Source organism: Populus euphratica, unplaced genomic scaffold (genome assembly GCF_000495115.2).
Source record: "Populus euphratica unplaced genomic scaffold, PopEup_1.0 scaffold31.1, whole genome shotgun sequence".
NCBI classification, from domain to species: domain Eukaryota; kingdom Viridiplantae; phylum Streptophyta; class Magnoliopsida; order Malpighiales; family Salicaceae; genus Populus; species Populus euphratica.
In genome coordinates, this window is record NW_011499850.1 from 1,728,680 (window position 1) to 1,748,882 (window position 20,203).

A 20,203-nucleotide genomic window follows, 5' to 3' on the forward strand; every position below is an offset into this window, starting at 1 on the left:
GACAGATAAACAGAGAGAGAGAGAGAGAGTGTGTGAGAGAGATGGAGAGTAAAGAAGCGAAGCCTAAGGTCAAGAAAGGTTTGTGGAAACCAGAGGAGGACTTGATCCTGAAAACATATGTAGAGACTCATGGTGAGGGCAACTGGTCAACTGTGTCTAAGAAATCAGGTACTTAGCCCTATCTATTGGATAACTCCATTACAAACTCCTCTTTGCACAAAAGGTGTAATCTATATAAAGCTTAAATTCTTTGCACAAACTCGATTACAAACTATATAAAGCCTAAAGCCTAGACTGATTTTTTCTTTCTTTTAGCTTAAAGCTGCAGGTGGGATATTAATTATTATACTTGCATTGTTGCAGGTTTGATGAGAGGTGGCAAAAGCTGCAGATTAAGGTGGAAGAATTATTTAAGACCCAATATTAAACGAGGTGGGATGTCCCAAGAAGAAGAAGACATGATAATTAGGATGCATAAGCTTCTTGGTAACCGGTCAGTGGCTCGGCGCTTCTTCGCTTTGTCCTCGTTGAAAACCTGCCTACTCATCAATGCCGATTAGAAGATCCATGTTATATAACAACTTGTCTGGCTTTCATTTCATTTTTATTGTTACATGCAGGTGGTCACTTATTGCCGGTCGACTTCCAGGTAGGACAGACAATGAGGTGAAGAACTACTGGAATACCCATTTGAACAAGAGATTGCCTTCAGGCAAAAGAAAAGGTACCGACTCAAACCCTGATCAGGACGACAATAACACCAAGGAGAACAAAAGCAAAAGACTCCGAGCACTCGGCGATTCCCAGCCCACTGGCAACACGAGTCCAATAGGCAGCACTGAAGAATTGGAAGGGAAGGACCAAGAGAAAGAAGAGAGAAGTGCTGTAAGTGATCTATGGGCACAAGATGCACAGAGCATGATGAACTACTACATAGAATCTCCAATGGTGCCAGACAACAATGGTACTTTTGTCTTTGACGATGAGCCTTTCTTAGCCTACTGGGATTCTTTTGTTTTGTTTGAATCAGTAGGCTGTGGTGGTGACTGGTGAGACGTCATTTTACAGAGGGGCACTCAATCTGTCATGCCATGGTTTATGATATCAGACTCCATGCAAGACCCTGCATCTGATAAGACCACTTCTACTTGAAATAGTACAAGATTGACCTCTCCATGGAATAGGAAAATCTGTGCTATTTCCTGCGCTGTTGAGGATTGTTTTATGGATTCTACATTATATATTAGCGATAAATATGTTTCAAACAGATGTATAGCCACATGCAGGTGACGCTCTTACCTGCAATATATGCAAGTCGAATAAAAAATCCAAAGTCCCCATCTAAATGAAAATAAAAATTACAAAGCATGAAATGAAAATAAATAAATAAACATTGATCTAATGGTCAAGATCCAGTAGCATGACACTCGGAATCAGAAATCCGTCACCTAGCCTGCCGTGACACCCTTTAGTTACGGATGCAAGTCCCACAAAAGTGAAGACATCCTCGGAACAGAGCAATGGAGTTGCAGGCTACAAGGTAAGGGGTTGAAGTGAAGCATAACGTGACAAAATTATCAGCATCTTGACGCAAGCATTCATCCCATTATTTTTTCTTCCAAAGGAGGGCCCAAAAAAAATAAAACATCACAATCGGCTGATAGGTACCACCCATGTCCAGCCATCCATAGGGCTACGACCATGTCTCTTTACCAGCACGACCTGGAAACTTGTAGGCTTCGTTCAAAATAAATCAAAGATGATTTCACTTGACGGTAAGATCATGTTATTTGAAAGTCTAATATATTTTTTAAATTGTTTTTTATTTGAAAAAAAAATTATTTACAAACACTAAAAAAAATATTAATTTAAAACCAAAATAATTTTCAAATTTAAATAAAAAATAAATTAAAATTCAAAGCCAAATATAAAAAAAATAAAATAGAAAAGCTTATCCCTTTCTTTGGGAAATGTGAACAAGAAACAATAATAAATAATGAGGGTCCGACCACGTTGGTCCAGCCAAGTTTATACACGATTAAATTTAGGGAAGGTACAAGAAAAAGAAGTCGACGATTACTTGATTAATAACATTTTATTTTGAAAGATCCACATTTATACACAGCTATTCCATAAAGAATACAAAAAATAATGCTGATGATATAGTACCAATGGGAAGAATCTGATTACAGTACTTCATCCTCCTCTTGAGTATACAATAAAGCGTTCTCATTCTCGGTGGGCAGCGAAGGTGGTGTCCCTGGGGGGATGCAAGCAGCACCATTCTCACCAGCACATAGGCACAGAGCCTCTGCATCTCTAAGAATTGAATCAAGGTCGATATGGCCGCTCAGCTCATTGATGAATTTCAAGAGGGTGTCAAAGTCCATGTGCTCCCCCATAATCTTGTTGCGGTACCGCTTCAAGATCGCAACACATACATACAGATGCAGGTGCTCAGACAAATAATGGGTCCACAACACCTCCCACAATCGCATTGTTTTCTTGTATTCAAATTCCCTGAAGATTTGGCAAATCTTAGTGAGAAAAATAAAGAATTAATAACGCCTCCTTTCCCTTCTTCTCCAGCTGTAAGACAGCATAGCATAGCATTCACGTTTTGATACTAAGGGTACGAAAACATCACTGAATTTAGTAACAATTGGACCACAGTGATATTTGAGATGTTTTTCCCGGTGGGCATCTTGTCGCAAAACTGATTTCATATTAGTCACAAAAAAGAATGCACCTCTAGTATATTTTCCAGCATTCTTTTATATCATGCATCAATCTTCTCAAGTTGAAGATTGAAGTTGTATTGAAAACTAGTAAAGTATATACCATTCATCACCGACTCAAGCCCTCACCAGCAGCATTGGAGTTTTTTCAACTCAGAGATCTCAGAATGCATGCAAGTATCTTCTTCTCGGTGAAACAAAAATAGACTATCTACTATTATCATTTTAAATTGAAGCTAAATTGAACTAGTTGAAAATCCAAAACTGGTATCAGCATCAAATATATTTTTAACTTGTATATGAGCGAGATATTCTGTTTTGTATCCCCTATGCAACGTTTGTAATTGCAAGAAAAACAAGATACATTGAAAGGGTATGCCAGCAGCTTCATTAAAAAGACATCCATCAATCCTACGAGCGGGAAAAGAGGAACAAATAATCCATGATTCTGACCTTTTAAATTGTATTAGAACCCAGCGGAAACAAAAGAAGTAACTCAAGCAATCATTCTGCTTGAAATAGTTATGTAATGGGCTATCAAGCAACTCCACCCGCTGCCACAAAAATAGCAAAAGTTAGGTCAACCTGTAACTGTGGCCCATCAGAACAATTTACTGAAAATCCAGCTACCACCTAACCTTCATCCTCAGTTGTAACACCCCAACATAATGATCATTTAGCCTTCACAATTTGATATCCATTTTACAGTGATAACACAAGCAGAAGATCATCATAATTAATGAAGCCAAAAGGGCCTTGATTTTCATTAAGAAAGAAAACAGAATCTAAATTTACGATGGATATAATCCAAGAGATGCATAATAAAAAATAAAATAAAAAAACAAGTTTCAGGGAAAAAAAGAGAAAGAAAATAGACTTGTAGGGAGAGGGGAGACCTTAGATAATGCAAAAAGCTGAGAGTGCATGCCATTTTGGTCACGGTTAAAATTGGCACCAAGGCGTTCCATCAGTGCCACAAAACACCAAAATGATTCTGATTCGTCCTCCATCACAAACAAAATTGGGGATAGTAAATCGCTCATACCCTGAGAAAAAAAAAGGACAGACATGAATATTCAGCATCCCCAATAGACCAATTTCTCAAGCATGAGGGGAAAAAGGCCTTGAATGTAATCACTAAACATTTTTTGCCCAATAGGAAGAGGTAATCTTTTACCCACTCTAATGTTTTCTGAACCTGGATGCGAGCATAGGAAACTACACTAAGATAAATTGCAACTAAGGATTACTAGACTTATCCTTATTGAAAGCAATTTGTTTATTTACAGTATGCATATCAGGATGAGAATATAAAACGTGGAACACAATATAAAGTGCATGAAAAAGCACAGAAACAGAAGTAACATGAAAAAAGAAGCGTAGAAACACGAGTAGAGGTAGAAAGGAATAACAAGATCAAGCAAAACTGCTAAGCGCCACAAGTTGCACAAAGTACCAATCTCCTTGAATGCAATTAATGACATGTATTATGGTACTTCCAAATTTACTTCAATGCAATATAAAAACAACCACCAAATACAAAATAAAAATATCACAAAGGATAACAAACAGCATCTCCTTCAACAAATAATTGCACAAATTAAGTTATTACCTGGCAGTAACCAAGATCAAAGTTATAAAAGGAATATGTCAAAAGAATATCACGTAAGATATTCACATTTGCATTATCATCACCCTCATAGAAAGACAACGTTCTATCAGTCCTCACCTTGAACACATAACAGAACAACCATTAAAATTAACTTAAATTATCTTTTTATTTTAAGTAGTAAAATCAATACTTTAAATCTCGAAAAACAGCTATGGTAGTTTCATGCATACCACATCTTTGTCTATACAGCCCTTCCTTTCCCTAAATTTCGTAAATCTCTTTGCCTGTTCAGTAGAGATACTCTGCAAGGCCAAAAGAAAAGTTACATATTACAGCTCAAAGGAAACTTCTTAAAAATAGATTAGAAGAATTGCAATGACCCTAACTGTTAGAGATGCATGAAAGAACCAGCTGTTCTGACACATACCAGAGAGACCAAAACATAGTATCATAGTTAAGGTTAAACCTAACTTTAAAAATGAAATCTCATTTTTTCCTGAATAGAACAAATAAAAGCATGTATTTTTTGTGGAAAAAAAAAGTCATCAATCAGATTAGAAAGTAGTATTGCACTTGTCCTAACAAACAAAACTAATTTCCAATCATCCAATGACAACATAGGTAATTAGGATAAAAAAATGACAAACAACAAAATATCATCTATCTGAACTTAAAAAGTGAAAGCCTAGATATGGTACAACATAACTTCCACCAAGCCCAAGAAATTCTAGCCTAAAAAAAAATAAGGAAAATCCATGTAGCTAATTCCAACTAGTTTGGGACTGGGTCTTAAAGCCTCTCTGGCTCCATTGCACTTGAAAGCAAAGCACTCCTTTTAGCTGATTATGAGAGAAGGAAAGCTGAGCCAAAAGTCTAACAAACACATGGTTTATTTGAGTGTACTGTGCACCCAATCTGCAAAGGTTTTGCATAATCAACAAAAGAAACAAAATTGCTCTTCTTCTTGTACCTTCTATTTAGCTGAATATTATAAATAGGAATTTAGACAACATGAAAGCAAATCACTCTTTCCCTTTACACAACAATGCATTAACGATCATTAGACCTAATAGTATCCTACAAGCCCAAGCAAGTGAAATGCCGGCAACAAAATAGCATGTTTCATGAATCAGTTGAAGTAGAAATGAAAAGAAAAATAAGAGCATAGAAACAACAGGTGAAGACCTCATCTTTTAAAACCGCAGTTTCATCCTCAATAACATGCAATAACCGCCCTGGGGGTGGGGGTGGGGGGTGCGGCGCTATGAAACATACCAAGCAGCTACATGGAACACACAATAATATATGAAAAGGTGAGAATTGCAACAAACCTGCCATTGTTGTTTTACTGTCTCATACTCTGACTTTTTGGTTGACTTGAGATATTCCCTCTCAGCATATGCTGAATCATAAGCATGATATCCCAACAGAAGTGGCCAGACCTATATTCATTATTGTTAATCCTAAGAAGATTAACATATTAAGCCAAAAAGTCTCAACAAACAGTTGTTTGCTGAGAGCAAAGAACAAACCTCTTTACATGTTGAGTGCTCAACTCCCCCGTAGAATATTCTCTTTTTTAAGGCTTTTGAATCGATGACTCGCCCTTCAGAATCCAAGAAAATTTCCCACTGAAAATACAAAGAACTTTTGAGGAAAAAAAAAATAGTGGCATGTACATTCAGAGTCTTGAGTAAATAAAGTCGGGGTTGAGGGCCACAGGTACTATAAAATTCATCTTCAATGGGAAGCTACAGCATATGAAATGGACAAACCATGACAGTGGTTTCTCAGGGTGGGATCTGAAACCCTGGAACTCACTGAGTTTGGGACATGAGCTTCTAAAAAATAAGATTGAGAAATCGAAGTAAATATCAAATCAGAGTTGTACAAATCACAGGCATCCAAAGACTATCATGGTTTACAGATAAAAGAGCAGTTGGGTCAATGCAAGGATGTGACTGAGACCAAAATAAAAGTCTACGGCAAGAAAAACAAACATTTAAGGGTACTGAAAAAGAGACATTCATATTTACAGATCTATCATTAAAGGCAATAGAGAATTTATCTTCAGGCGAAAAAACTTTACCTCTTCAGACCCCAAGGGAGGCTGTCTCGGTTTTCCCCATACAAGTGTCATTTTATCGAACTGCCACAAAGAGGTGAGGAAAATAATAAATCCCACTTCTATAAAGAAGAATGATTGTATTTATTGATCAACACAAATAGGAAAAATGACATTCCATGAAACACGGTTTAGATCATCCCAAGTAAAGTCATTATTATCTTAAATTTTTTAATATTAATGAATCAAGCAGTCAGCAATTACAAGTGCTTTTCTTCTGTGGCATTTTGATATTCTAATGGAAGCAATGGGATTACATGAAGGAAAAGCTACATACCACTATGTGGAAATGTACAATCTAACTTTCTAAAAGCAAGTCAAGAACATGAAAAGTATATGTAATGCATAATGGCATCTGCGTTTTGGTCCTTGAATTGAATCACAATATGAAATACGAGTTGCTACTATGGCAAAACCCTTAAATGTAAGACTCATGCTTAGGGCTCCTACTTTAATAACCAACATATTTGAAGTGATTATGCCAACTTCTTTAGAAGAATTACATCAACAGAACTTTTCCTCAAATGTAAGAAGACCCATTCCTTACACCAACAGAACTTTCTTCTCAGGGACATTAAAAAAGTTAAACAAAATTTTGGCTATGGTGCTATTGAGAGGAAAAGTTGTGTTGGTTGTTGAAGTCTTCCTTCTCGCGACATAAACCTGTAAAAAAATGAATCAAAAGCGATGTCTGGGCTCCCAAGAAAATTTTGTTTTGACCACATTCAAAATAAATGCTTTGATACATTTTATTAAATACATAAAAAATACCACCCGTTTCCAACAAGCACCCATTGGTAAAACCCATTTCCAATAGCTTGATTCTTAGTAACAACATATTCATACCTTTGGTAAATGATGGATTTAAATTACTATCCATGCTATTGCTAAGGACTTAATGGTAAACTTGCAGGCCAAAACTAGTCTTTGTGAACTCCTGGTGCACTGGGTACTGTACCAGTCAGCCATGCCCTCTTTTAAAAAACAATACATTACCAACAGAAAGAACTGGTTGCCCCATTCTGTTCACCAGCTAACAAAATCAGTATTACCCTATAATGAATTTCCTGAGCTCAAGAAGAAAAACCAAAACAAGGAAAGAAATTTTATAAATCAAATTCAAAAGTTGCAAGTAAACTCTGTATGATATAATTCAAACAGAAGTAAGAAGAACAAAATGTTCAGCAACATCACTGTCAAAAACCTATATGCAAAAGCCCCATAATGGCGTTAATAAATGCAATTTGCAGATATAGTACCAAATACTATGCCAATACCAGTTTCCGATGCGTATGCAAACCTAATGATGATGTACACATTAAGGGTTATGTGTCATCTGAGAAGAGTGTGTGTGTTATAAAGAGTACACATCAAATGTAATAAAAAATATATCACCTTTTAGGAGCAGGACAAAAGAAGACAAATAATTTAATTCAACTCCAGAGGGTCCCAAAATATTAATAAATTCAAAATTGCTCAAGTAGAGAAAAGGGTACCTCCAGAGGATCTGAAGGAACAGGACCTTCCACAGGAGCTACCTTTGCATCCATTGATGCCTCATGGGGGATATTAGGGGGAGAGTGGCTAGAACTTTTCCTCTCAATAGCACCATAGCCATTGCTATTACTTTCACGAAACAGTTGTGAACTTGTATCCCGAGCAAATTTAGTCACAAGAGAAAATTTTTCCAGTACTTGGATTGTTAGATCTCGAGCAGGATCATGACTCTTGTGCTTCTGCCTCCCATGGTTTTGAGAAGGCCTGGGAGTGTCTTCATGAATGCTGCTATCAATCCTCCCTTGGAGTTCATAAGATGAATATTCACCACCATCTGAAACAGATGCAGATGGCCTACTTGCAATAGAAACAGGCAACTCTAAAGAGGACAAAGTTCTCTGCAAAACCCAGTTAAAAATCATCAAAAGAAAGAAAGAAAGAACAGAGGCAAAATGAAACGTAAAAACATGTCAACCAAACATATCAGGATTTTGAATATCTAGATTAATTCAGGGTATACAGCCTAAAACATAACAGAAATGACTGAGATGGCACACCTAGCAGAAACCAATGTCTACGCAAACCAACCTTTAAAAGCAATATTTGCAATTAACAACAGGCAGTTTCTGTTTACCAGTTATCTAAAAGAGAACAAAGGAATGTTCATCCGCACCTGAAAGGGATTTTGAAAATCATTCACCAGGAATACATTTGCATCTTCTAATGACCTGGAAATTTGATGGACAGCAACAAGATTACTAGAAATGGCATCTCTGATGATAAATAAGATCAGATAGATGTATGAGTAAACAAGTTTAAGGACCCCATAAACAAATCAATCTTACAATTGAAAAGATATCCTGACATGCACAAACAAAACAAGCAAATAAGATTAAAAAAAAAAAAAGACCAGGCCTTTATGGAAGAAGGAACTTCTGCTCTAATCATCTTTTTTTTTTTTCCACTTAATTCTTTTGAAGGATGTCTGGTCTCGAAGGTGTAAGTAGGTTCCCGTCCACCATAAAAAATGTGTGCACTTAATCTAAAAGAATGTGCAAGCATAACTAAACATCACAGCTCATATGAGGTTTCATGCTTGACATGAACACAAAATGATGCCATGCTCATGTTAAACAACATTCCTCTATTATTTAAGTTGATAGGAGAAAAAAGTTTAGCATAGGGGCAATACAGAAGCATATGGGAAATATGCAGAGAGCTAAACAAGACAAAAGCAAAGGAGCCACAATGAGAAGAACAATTGCAAAAAACCAAGCTCCTAAATATAAGAGTACTCATAAAGCCCTAGAAGAAAGACAGAAAAATGGCAAAATAAAGAAATCATCCATTAGATAGGTGAGGAAGACAGCTCCTTCACTTCAACCTTTATACTAGAACTTTTAAACCACAAAAGTATTATCATTTCTTTCATATCAGAAACTCTGCACAAGACATGACGGAACAAACTTCATGCTGCTACCCTTTTCCTATGCTTTTTAAACTTCCTTTCCAGACAACAATGTTTGCAGAAGGAACCTACAAGTTATTGAAAAACTGGTAGTTTCATTTATTTATTTCTTTTTTGTTCTGTCAGAAACAGCCTTGAGAGACAGAGAACCAACAACCCCCCATCCAACCCATTTCTACAAGGAGAGAAGATTCCATAAGGCCAAAATGTGCTTTGGCCATAGCCCAAGCAAGGCCAGCCAGGCTTTGGTCCTTATACCTTACAAAACAAGGAACTCATTTAATCCCGGTAAAGTTTCAAAGATAACCTTGAAGCAGTTTCTCACCACATAGCACCAATAGATTAGAAACAAGGCATCCAAGAATAAACAACGAAAAATATCAGTCAATTCTATTTATAAAATGCACTCCATGCATAGCACAATACTAGCCAATGTACATGTGATATGTTGCGGGTAGGATTAGAAGTTAATTTTGAAAAAAAAAAATCGATGCCATCATTATAGATGAGATTTTTTCATATCATTAAAGTTGTTAAAAGAGGAATGGAAAGATCATTTGTGTGTAATACAACGAATGAAAAAACATATTAACTGATAAATAAGAAGAAAAAAATTGTTAGCACAGATTAAAGACTAAAGTGGGAAGAGAATTTTTCCATAATGCAAATATTTTACCTCAACTGCCCATTTTATATTATAGATTTGTTTATATATCTTAGAGATTCACTATGATTGTTAAGAACATATAATTTTTATTTTTATAAATGCATAATACATGTACAACTGATTGATTTTAAATCTAAGAAAAAAATTAAAAATAAATGACAATAATCTATTAGAGGTATTGGAGGTTTTATGAAATCACAGAAACCAGCCAAAATATTTACTGTTTTTAAAATAGTTAATTTGGTCAATTTAAGAAAAAAATGACATAGCATATTAATTAAAACAATTGAAAACAAAAGTCAGGGCTACTGGGCAAGGAAGACGAGCCTGCATGCTAGCCTAAAAGGCAAAAGCCCAGGCTCGCACCCTTGGTTTCCCTTTTTTTTAAAAAAAAAAGTGGATGACGATTGTATTTTTTTTCTAAATTGAGCAGACAACACATCATTGTCTAGGCAAATGACATGTTGTTCACCTTCTCCGATCATTGAAAATCAAGAATTAGGTTTTGTTTTGTTTTTTTTTTTAAAAAAGGTAATTGTTCTTTTTTTTTTAAATTGTGCACACCACAAGTCTTCTGCCTAGGCAAACTACATGTCATCCACTGTTACCTTCTCCGATCACCGAAAATCAGGAATTGGGTTTTTGGACCCCAAAAACTCAATTTTCAATTTGTTTTAACCTGAAAACACCTAATTAACATCAAAGAAAACTCAATAAACCCATTTTCAACCCCAATCACTCTAAAAACTGAGTTTAAAAAACTTTGCAGGCTCCAATCTACTTTTTTCAGCATGTTCAAAAGGAAACACCACCACCATTGAACTCCCTTTCCAAGATGAACCCATTAACATGAACATCGGCCTTTTTTGTTATCGGAATGTGGCCAACTAAACCCTTTCTCTCTCCTCTCTCTTAACAACGACTTTCTCTCACCTCTCTCAAGATCCAAGGAATGAAAAATTAAAAAAATAAATTTTAGCAAAGACCAACTATAAAAAATAAAAAATTGAAGGATGAAAGTGTAGTTTTATGCACCTTTGAAAAACAAAGATGGGAAAAAAGTTGTTATTTTTTTTAGTTAATGTTAATTTTGATCTTTGTTTCTTTAATTGTTTTATTTACAATAACTAAAATTCCCATCCTATAAATTTGACCTCTCATTTAATGCTAGAACATTATTTGACACCTTGGACATGTGATAGCATGCAATCTGAAGGAAATAAAAAAACATGTGGCAGGACAACATAACTTTTAAGGACAATTTGAAACAAAATAAAGTTGAACGATCAAGTCGAAAAGGATATAAAACTCGAGGGACCTAGAAGTGAAATTTGCCCAATGAACAGTGCTACGAATATTGAAAGGATGAACAAGATTAGCACAATGAAATGAAACGTTGATCTATTTTAATTTCTTTGTCAACAAATGTAAATTTAGTATACTAAAGATGCTCTTATAATATCTAGATATGCACCTTTACCATGCATAGAGAGTCTCAAAATGAAAGGTAAATCAATAACCAACCTCGCAATAAAAACATGTTGCTTTATTGTAGCAAGAAATTCTTTGACTCCTCCATTGTAGAAGTAAAGTGAAGGAAATGCAAGTCCTGCAACCCACCTCCATTTTAAAAATCAAGAGAAATAGATCCAAGGATTGATAGATTCAATTTTAAGAGAAATAGTCCTGCAACACACCTCCAAAACTCATAACCTTTAACATAGGGCATAGAAACACCAAACGAAAAAATGTGCATAAAAGCAGAAACAATCACCTTGCAATAAAATTAACCAAAGATAAATAAAAGTAGATGCTCATAAATAGATATAGAACTAATCATACCTTGATGAGGTAAAAGGTATATAAAATAAAGTCCATCTCCTCAAAACAAATATCCATGAGGAAAAAATAGATAACACACACTACTCAAATTCCCACTACAAAGTACCGATTTCTTCAGAAACTCACTGCAATCATCACACTGTGCAATTTTGATAGTTCCATGTAAGTGCAGACCGTAAAAAGTGAAAAATCCACGAAAAATATGATGTTTGTGCTCTAACAAATATCAGACATTGTAACACTTACTACAAGCATCTTAAATTCCATCACCTGAACCATTGACCATTTATCAGACTAAAAGTATTCAAAACCTTTATTCATATTAGTTATTCTACACCATTCCTGGTTTTCCAACACAGCATGGTTGAGTTGAAAAGCTCACCAATCACGTGATAACACTGAACTCATTTGTAGGAAAACATGGTTTCATTTGTGAAAATAAAATGAAAGAAAGTAGTAGTTGGTTGAAAACTTTTTATAACCACCTTGATAACATAATTTTTTATCCTTGCATGTAAACATTCGATTTGTCGGCCTTTACAACTCAACAACACCGAGTTGTAAGTTCAAGACTAGTGTAGAATTATCCATTGATTTTTATCAATTTGTTAAAAAGCACCTTCGGACAGTTAAAAATTCGACATCCTCTATCACTGAAAATTACAGCCTTCATTAAAAGGAAGGAAAAAAAAACATATATACCTGATGACAAAACAACAATTATGTACTGCCACCCAAGCGTCCGAGTATATCGACGAATGGACCTCACATCAGTAAAAGGCACAGCCCTTATGGTATAAAGACTCCTGTCTACAGAACAAAACCATGTAACATTTACTCCTCTACATCACCACTCATAATTCACCAAATTAAAAGTTCAGAACCACAACCTCTCTCTGACAACCTCGCATTCGTAATCTGCCCTTTGTACGGAATCCACGTCTGCCATCACATAAACAACAACCCCATTTTAGAAAAAATGCTAAACAGATAATCAATAAACTGATTAATAAAAACCTAATTAAATTACCATAAAGAGATAAGAGCCTTGCTTGATAAGCTTCAGCCGACCACTGATTCTCTCGGACGCATACTGAGTAGGATGAATTGTGACGTTATCTTTGAGATATACAACTTCTGCGCCTTCCGGCACGCTCGACGAGGTACTCTTTCCGACGTCGCTTCGCGTCATCATCATGCTCGCCGGTCCCTGGATCAAAACAAGAAGGCAAGGAGATTATTAAAGAAAACGTGCTTTGTGAATTGAATTGAATTTAGTGAAAATGTGAGTGAGTGAGTGATTGAGTGCTGTACTTGCTGAAGAGAGGCGGCGTAATCGCCGTCGTCGGATAAATCGTGAAGGTCCGGTTCTTGCATGGTTGCTGGTGGTCAGGGGTTTGAAGGAGGAGGGGGAGTTTTTTTGCTTACGGAGGAAGGAATGGTGGATTTGGAGAGGGGGGGGTGTTCCACAGAGAGAAGGAAATGTGGGGCCCCAAAACAGGCTACGGTGACGATGAAAATGATAAAATACTGTCAAGAAATAAATAAATAAAAATTCGGTTCACACTTTCATTAATTTTTGAAAATTATTTTGAAATTAGTATATTTAAAAAATAAAAAATAATAATTTTTAATAAAAAATTAATTTTTTTAAAAATACGGATTTGACTCGTATTTTAATTCATTACATGGTGCCGGTCAAATCTATTTGTTATTAGCATAAAAATATCCTTGAAACTTGATAGTACTTTTTATATTAAAAATATTAAATTGGAAGGTTAGTTGACTTAATAATTTTAAGGTATTCTAAAAAAAATTAATTAAAAACTTTAATTTAATATATTGAATTAATTAAAATTAATTTGAGTTGATTTATTAAATTTGTAATTTAAATTATAAGAACATAATAATTTTATATAAAATATATCGATATAATTATAAAAATTAAATTTTAATTAATTTAATATTAAATAATTAAAAAAATAACTTAAATCTACCTTTAAAATAAATAAATTAAAACAATAAATAGAGAAAAGATTACAGATTACAGATAGTAATCTTGATTATTCTGATTTTTTATATATAGTAACTTAAAAAAAAACTTAATAAGTTTTTTTAACTATATTAAATCAATATAAAAGGTTTGTTTTAAATTTATTTTAAAAGATAATTTAATTTTAGTTGATATATAAATTATTTTTTAAATATTTTTTAATTATAAAAAAGAATAAAATAAATTACATATTGAGAAAAAAATTCATATACAAAATGAAAAGGAGAAGGAAAACAAGCAAATGAAGTTAAATGAAGTAAAAAAAAAAAAAGGTAACAAAGGTTCATGAGTAAATTAAAAAGGCCGGATTTGACTCGTATTTTAATTCATTACATGGTGCCGGTCAAATCTATTTGTTATTAGCATAAAAATATCCTTGAAACTTGATAGTACTTTTTATATTAAAAATATTAAATTGGAAGGTTAGTTGACTTAATAATTTTAAGGTATTCTAAAAAAAATTAATTAAAAACTTTAATTTAATATATTGAATTAATTAAAATTAATTTGAGTTGATTTATTAAATTTGTAATTTAAATTATAAGAACATAATAATTTTATATAAAATATATCGATATAATTATAAAAATTAAATTTTAATTAATTTAATATTAAATAATTAAAAAAATAACTTAAATCTACCTTTAAAATAAATAAATTAAAACAATAAATAGAGAAAAGATTACAGATTACAGATAGTAATCTTGATTATTCTGATTTTTTATATATAGTAACTTAAAAAAAAACTTAATAAGTTTTTTTAACTATATTAAATCAATATAAAAGGTTTGTTTTAAATTTATTTTAAAAGATAATTTAATTTTAGTTGATATATAAATTATTTTTTAAATATTTTTTAATTATAAAAAAGAATAAAATAAATTACATATTGAGAAAAAAATTCATATACAAAATAAATTACAAAGGTTCATGAGTAAATTAAAAAGGCCCGGAAAAAACATTGTTAATAGTCTATAATGTTTTTTCTATTTTACCCCTTTTCAAACCACCCTGTGAAATAGCATTTAAGGGTAGTTTTATCATTTCACAAGGGGATTTTGTCTTTGCAATATTTATAAGGGATGGATAAGTTTTTTTACATATGTTATGCTAAAATGACTTCATTGCTTTTGGAATAAAAAAAAATTGAAAGTTGATGCTAATGACTGTTTTTGTCTTTTTGATTTTTTATATACATTAAATATCTAAATTACCCTTAAAAGGTTAGGTCTTATTCAATAATGGTCAGGGGTATTCTGGTATTTTTATAATAGGTTTTTTTTTTTTGTGATAATGGTTGGTGTTGTTGAATTTTTAAAGCTCTTGCATTGGTTTTTTTATTTTGGTTTTTTTGTTATTCTCATGGGAACTAGTAGCATCAACGTAGCACGCGCTAATTAGCAGACATCGGTTGTGACTTTGGTTGGCAAGTATAGCGAAATCTTGCGATCGAATATTATCTTTAAAGGTGGTATTAGAAGCATACTAACAACCTCTATATAGGGATGCAGTGCGCGTGTGTGGAGGGGTTTTAATGTGTGCCCTATCATTTTTCTTATATTTAATTTTATTTTCATTATTTTAATTATTATATTTTTTAATTTTATTTTAATTAATTTTTTTAATTTCATCATTGCCATTTAATTTAATTTAATTTGATTTTTATTATTTTCATTTAATTTAATTTATTTTCATATTAAATTTGATCCTTATTTTTTAATTTTATTAATTAAATTTTATTTTCAATTTCATCATAAATATTTATTTTTAATTTATTTTTCTTTTGAGTTAGTTCCCTATCTTTTTATTATTATTTATTTTATTTTCAATGCTTTTGGTTATTGCATTTTGTTTTCCTACATAATCCCTTGGTATATTTTTTTTATGAGAATTTTTTTTCGATGTCCCCCCCTTTCTATGGGTTTAGTACAGATCTCATAGTTAGTTAGGGTTAAAGTTTTTGATGATTAATATAGATTGATTTTATTTTATGGGTTTTTATATAAATTGATTTATTTTTAATTTTTTTAATATTTTTTTAGTTGGTCTTTGTGTCTTTTTTTTTCTCTTTTTTTTTTATATGAGGTTATTTCAATCGTAAATTTACTCATATATTTTTATTGTTTTTTATTTTTTCTAATTTCATCACTAAATATTTTTTTATTAAAAATTTTGCTTTGTTGTTTTTTGAGTTTGACTTCATGTGGTCAATTCCGGTCTCATGACCATATTTATAAGTTTCAAAGGTTGACACAAGTTGATTTTTTATCTTTTTTATTTATTTTTTAAAGTTAATTTTTTTTAATTTCATCACTCAACATATTTTTTTTTGAATTGATCTTCATAATTTTTTTTTCAATTTTCTCATTATGGGTCTATCCTAATCATGTGCATGTAGTCGTAAGGTTATCAAGATAACCCAAATTGATCTATATCTTTTTTAAAAAAATTATCATTCAATAATTGGTTATTGATAGTTGAACTCCATAGTTTTATTTAATTTTCTTTTATTGATGATTTTTTTTTACCTTTTATTACCAATGATAATCATTTGATCGAATAAAAATTTATCATAAGAAACAAAGTTAATAAATATAACTAAATACACAACTTGTGTTGTGATATTAAATATGTTAATCTTATTACCCGCTCCGCCTGTTCTTTCTGAAAGTTCCCTCTAGGGGTCTGACCCTCCGCTACCTAATATTCCCAGCTAACCGAATTCATGTTTTAGTTTGGTATGCCCCTCCGATTCAACTCGGCCCCTATCCCCACTATGATCCTTTTCTTCTCCTCGGTTCTCAAAACCTTTTTTTTTAACTAATTTTTTGTTTTGCTTTGAAATTGCTTTTTTTTGTTGTTGTTGGGTTTGTGCTATATAAATTTGAACGTTCTCCTCGGTTCTCAAAACCTTTTTTTTTCAACTAACGTTTTGTTCTGCTTTGAAATTGCTTTTTTTTTTTGTTGTTGGGTTTGTACTATATAAATTTGAACGTTCCCGATATTTTTTTATAGAAATTAGCAGAAAAGAAAAGGGCATGTAATATTAAATATGTTAATCTTATTTATCTCTTGATTAAATATTAATTAATTTAATTATATGCATATATAAATATTTTGGTTTACAATTGAGAATTTTTTTATATGAAAAAACTAGTTAGAAAAATCTATATATTTATTTTCCTGTAAAAAAATCACATGATCATAGATAGTCTTATTGTAATCATGTTATATGTATATATATGGTAATACACATATCACCATGTATATACACATAACATGACTGTGATAAGACTATCTAACAATTTGCTTCTAATCATCTAATATTGTTATAACTGTATTTGTAAATTTAGCCCGACTTTGTTTATTGACTTAATCATAGTTGAAGCTAACTTATTGACTTAATCATAGCTGAAGCTAACTTTTAAAATAAAACTGGGTGTGGGTTGATTCAATATAATTTGATAAACTTAATAGGTTTGTGCATGACTTAATTAATTTGATTAAAACTTGATTTAGTTCAAATGTTTTTAACGATGATATTGTTTTAATATTTTTAAATTGATTTGAGTTAATATGATTTAATGATATTGTCTTAATATTTTTAAATTGATTTGAGTTAATATGATTTAACTCGACTTGTGATTTATATAATAAAAATAATTGAATTTAAAAAAATTTCCCCTTTAAAATTTATTTTTTGTTAGTTATGTGATTATAGACATTCATAAAGAAGGCGATGAATGAAACTATGAAAGAGAAATATAATTTTTTACATCAAAATTGTATTTTTGATTCATATATTTTTTATTTTAACTATAAAGTGAGTTTTTTTTTATTAGCAGTGTAATCCATTTAATAAAAAGTAATAACAATAATGTTTTTTGGAGATACTATATATGAGCTAAAAAAAAAAACCATATAATTTTAATCAAATTCTATTTTTTTATTGACACATTTCTTTTTTATTTTAACAATAAAAATTTATGAGATTATAAAATTTTAAAACAACATGGACAAATTGGTACGTGAAACAAAGATTTTTGGAATCACACTGATTTTTTTTTTACTTCAAAATAGAAAAGACCTTTTTTATCTTTATTTTTTCAATTATATCCTTTAAATATATTTTAAATACTTGTTCTTTAACTCAGTTTTAGAATACTCTAGAACTCTTGAATAAATAAATGCATTGAAAAATCAATCCCAGCATTTAAAATATATTTGAATAATGTCGTTCATAGTGAATCAACTCCAGCATTGCATTGCGTTTCAGAGAATTCCAATGATATTTTAGTAATTTACAAGTAATTTAGAAAATAAAATATTTGATTGTTGACCCAAACCCCACATCAGAATTCATTTTTTTTTTCAAGAATAATTTTCCTTTAATGCTAAAAATGATTGGCACTTTTGATTCCCAAAACATATTCCTTATCAACATGTTTGAACAGTCTAAATTGAATTCTAAGTCAGCTATTAAATTTTATTATTTAAAATCATTTTAAGTATTAAAAATTTAAATTTAAATGGAATTAATATTTAAAAATACTATAAAAGTAAATTAAAGATCAACGACTTTAATTCACAATTCAAAAATAAAAAAAGTTTAATATTAAAATTACCTTTATTAAAACAATTAGGTGGCCCTTTATTTTTAAAAACGTTCAAGGAAATAAAATGAAAATAATAAGAATAATATAAAAAATAAAACGAACTGAATTTTATATTTTTAAGTATATAAATTTAACTTATTTACCAATTAAATTTAAATAAAATATTATAATTAAATTCAATCACAACACAAAATTTGGTCCAAACAACCTGTATATTTCTCTGGATTGTTTTTTTAAATTCAAATCCAACTTTGATTTAGTATGTTCTTAACTTTTTAATTATTTTCCTCGGAAATTTATCTTCCATAATAAAGAGTCAAAATCCATTTTGCAATAATCATACTACTATATAATCTCTTATTTTCCAAGAAAAAAAGGCAACAAATATAATCTCATTTATTAAGTTCCCAACAGCTCATTTCATTTCATAGTGGAATCTAAATCCTAAAAATGAATAAAAATCCAAAAAACCCAACCAGAAAATCCCAAAAACAAATCCAAAGCCAGAAAGCAGCCAATAAAATCTTAGCTGGGACCTAACTTTGAAGTTTTAAACGGACCGGTGCTCCCCACACCACGCCATGTGTCCATTCCAACGCATTCTCCGTGGGCTCTTGCTCACTCAAACATATTCCCTTCCCTCTCTTATTTAACCGCCTTCTGCCGGTCCCTACTCTTCTCCCACTCTCAAATTTCCAAAAGCAAAGAAAAGATTTCTGTTTTCTGGCATGGATTCAGAGACCAACAAGAAGCTACCAGTTACTGATCCCTTAAAGAGCGAAGGGAAGGAGAAAAACGGCTCAGCCATGACTAAACAAGGAGCTTATGCTGCCATTTCTTACATGGCCAGTGCAGGTCAGGTCCATTCTTCTTTTCTTTAAACTGTCTTTCTTTTCTGTTTTTTCTCTGGTTTTGTTTTGACATATTCTTTGGTCGATGAAAAAATGTGGGTGAAGAAGAGAATTTGAAAAGAAAATTTGGTTTCAGTTTTTGATGGTGAAAAAGAAGAAGGGGGGTGTTGTTGGTTGTTCTATTGGCTAAGAAAAAGTGAGTTGAAAAGGGGTTTGAGGAGATAATGCTGTGGGCCAATAAGAATAGAAGAATATCTAGTATTATTGATGCCACTAAAGACACTAATAATGGAGATGGAATTTAGGAGACATACTGAATTGTCAACAACACTGGGCTTTATTATGTCTAGAAAAGTAGGACTATATGATATGAGAATATTTTTTATATAGGTTATAGTGAAGTGGTCACTTGTGATGGCCAGGATAGCGAAAGAATGCTATAGAGTATGATGGTGCAAGTATGGGTGGGGGGGGGGGGGGGTAAAATTTTGTAAAATTATTGGAATTTAAACTCGTGGGGGCTGGCCTGATGGTTAAGGACTTGCGGGTTTGCTTGAGTCGTATGAATTAGGTGCACGCTACAGGTTGAATTCCAACATTGTTAGGTGCAGATAATTCCATGTTGGGGCCCCAATCGTGGACTTTCGTTTGAGCTGTCCCACGCGCTGTCCCACGCGTGCAGGGGTGGGTTTTTTTTTTTTGGGGGGGGGGGGGGGGGGGGGGGGGTGGGTTTT

At 32.2% G+C, this 20,203-nt stretch overlaps 3 protein-coding genes and 1 long non-coding RNA gene across 8 annotated transcripts in view; 2 read left to right on the forward strand and 2 right to left on the reverse strand.

The window, feature by feature from the left end:
- LOC105121033 (transcription factor MYB82-like) lies at positions 1 to 1,333 on the forward strand. Its single transcript, XM_011019513.1, has 3 exons — positions 1 to 168; positions 364 to 493; positions 621 to 1,333. The coding sequence occupies exons 1-3, from the start codon at positions 42 to 44 to the stop codon at positions 1,051 to 1,053; spliced, it is 690 nt and encodes a 229-aa protein (XP_011017815.1). The 5' UTR covers positions 1 to 41; the 3' UTR covers positions 1,054 to 1,333.
- A 28-nt stretch (positions 1,334 to 1,361) lies between these two features.
- On the reverse strand, positions 1,362 to 13,437 carry LOC105121035 (TBC1 domain family member 15-like). 4 transcript variants are annotated; one of them, XM_011019515.1, is made up of 16 exons: positions 13,264 to 13,436; positions 12,980 to 13,159; positions 12,840 to 12,891; positions 12,652 to 12,759; positions 11,632 to 11,716; positions 8,646 to 8,745; positions 7,972 to 8,370; positions 6,440 to 6,499; positions 5,883 to 5,981; positions 5,682 to 5,792; positions 4,581 to 4,652; positions 4,351 to 4,467; positions 3,635 to 3,784; positions 3,192 to 3,292; positions 2,170 to 2,520; positions 1,362 to 1,722 (listed from the first exon to the last, which is right to left on the reverse strand). In XM_011019515.1, the coding sequence occupies exons 1-15, from the start codon at positions 13,324 to 13,326 to the stop codon at positions 2,187 to 2,189; spliced, it is 2,031 nt and encodes a 676-aa protein (XP_011017817.1). In that variant the 5' UTR covers positions 13,327 to 13,436; the 3' UTR covers positions 1,362 to 1,722; positions 2,170 to 2,186. The 4 variants fall into 4 exon arrangements, with proteins under 4 accessions (XP_011017817.1, XP_011017820.1, XP_011017816.1 ...); XM_011019514.1 differs by lacking the exon at positions 1,362 to 1,722 and having other exon boundaries at positions 2,059 to 2,520; XM_011019516.1 differs by lacking the exon at positions 1,362 to 1,722 and having other exon boundaries at positions 2,059 to 2,520; positions 8,646 to 8,700; positions 13,264 to 13,435.
- LOC105121034 (uncharacterized) lies at positions 10,363 to 11,625 on the reverse strand. The gene is made up of 2 exons (XR_841459.1): positions 10,710 to 11,625; positions 10,363 to 10,579 (listed from the first exon to the last, which is right to left on the reverse strand). It is a non-coding gene; the product is annotated as an uncharacterized LOC105121034 (long non-coding RNA).
- Positions 13,438 to 19,105: 5,668 nt separating the features above from the next.
- The window catches only part of LOC105121037 (UDP-sugar transporter sqv-7-like), a 6,405-nt gene continuing 5,307 nt past the window's right edge, over positions 19,106 to 20,203 (forward strand). Inside the window, exon 1 of one of the 2 annotated variants that reach the window (XM_011019520.1) lies at positions 19,106 to 19,473. In XM_011019520.1, the coding sequence (XP_011017822.1) occupies positions 19,347 to 19,473 (127 nt within the window). In that variant the 5' untranslated portion in view covers positions 19,106 to 19,346. The remainder of the gene's footprint in view (positions 19,474 to 20,203) is intronic. The other variant, XM_011019519.1, reaches the window with a different exon arrangement.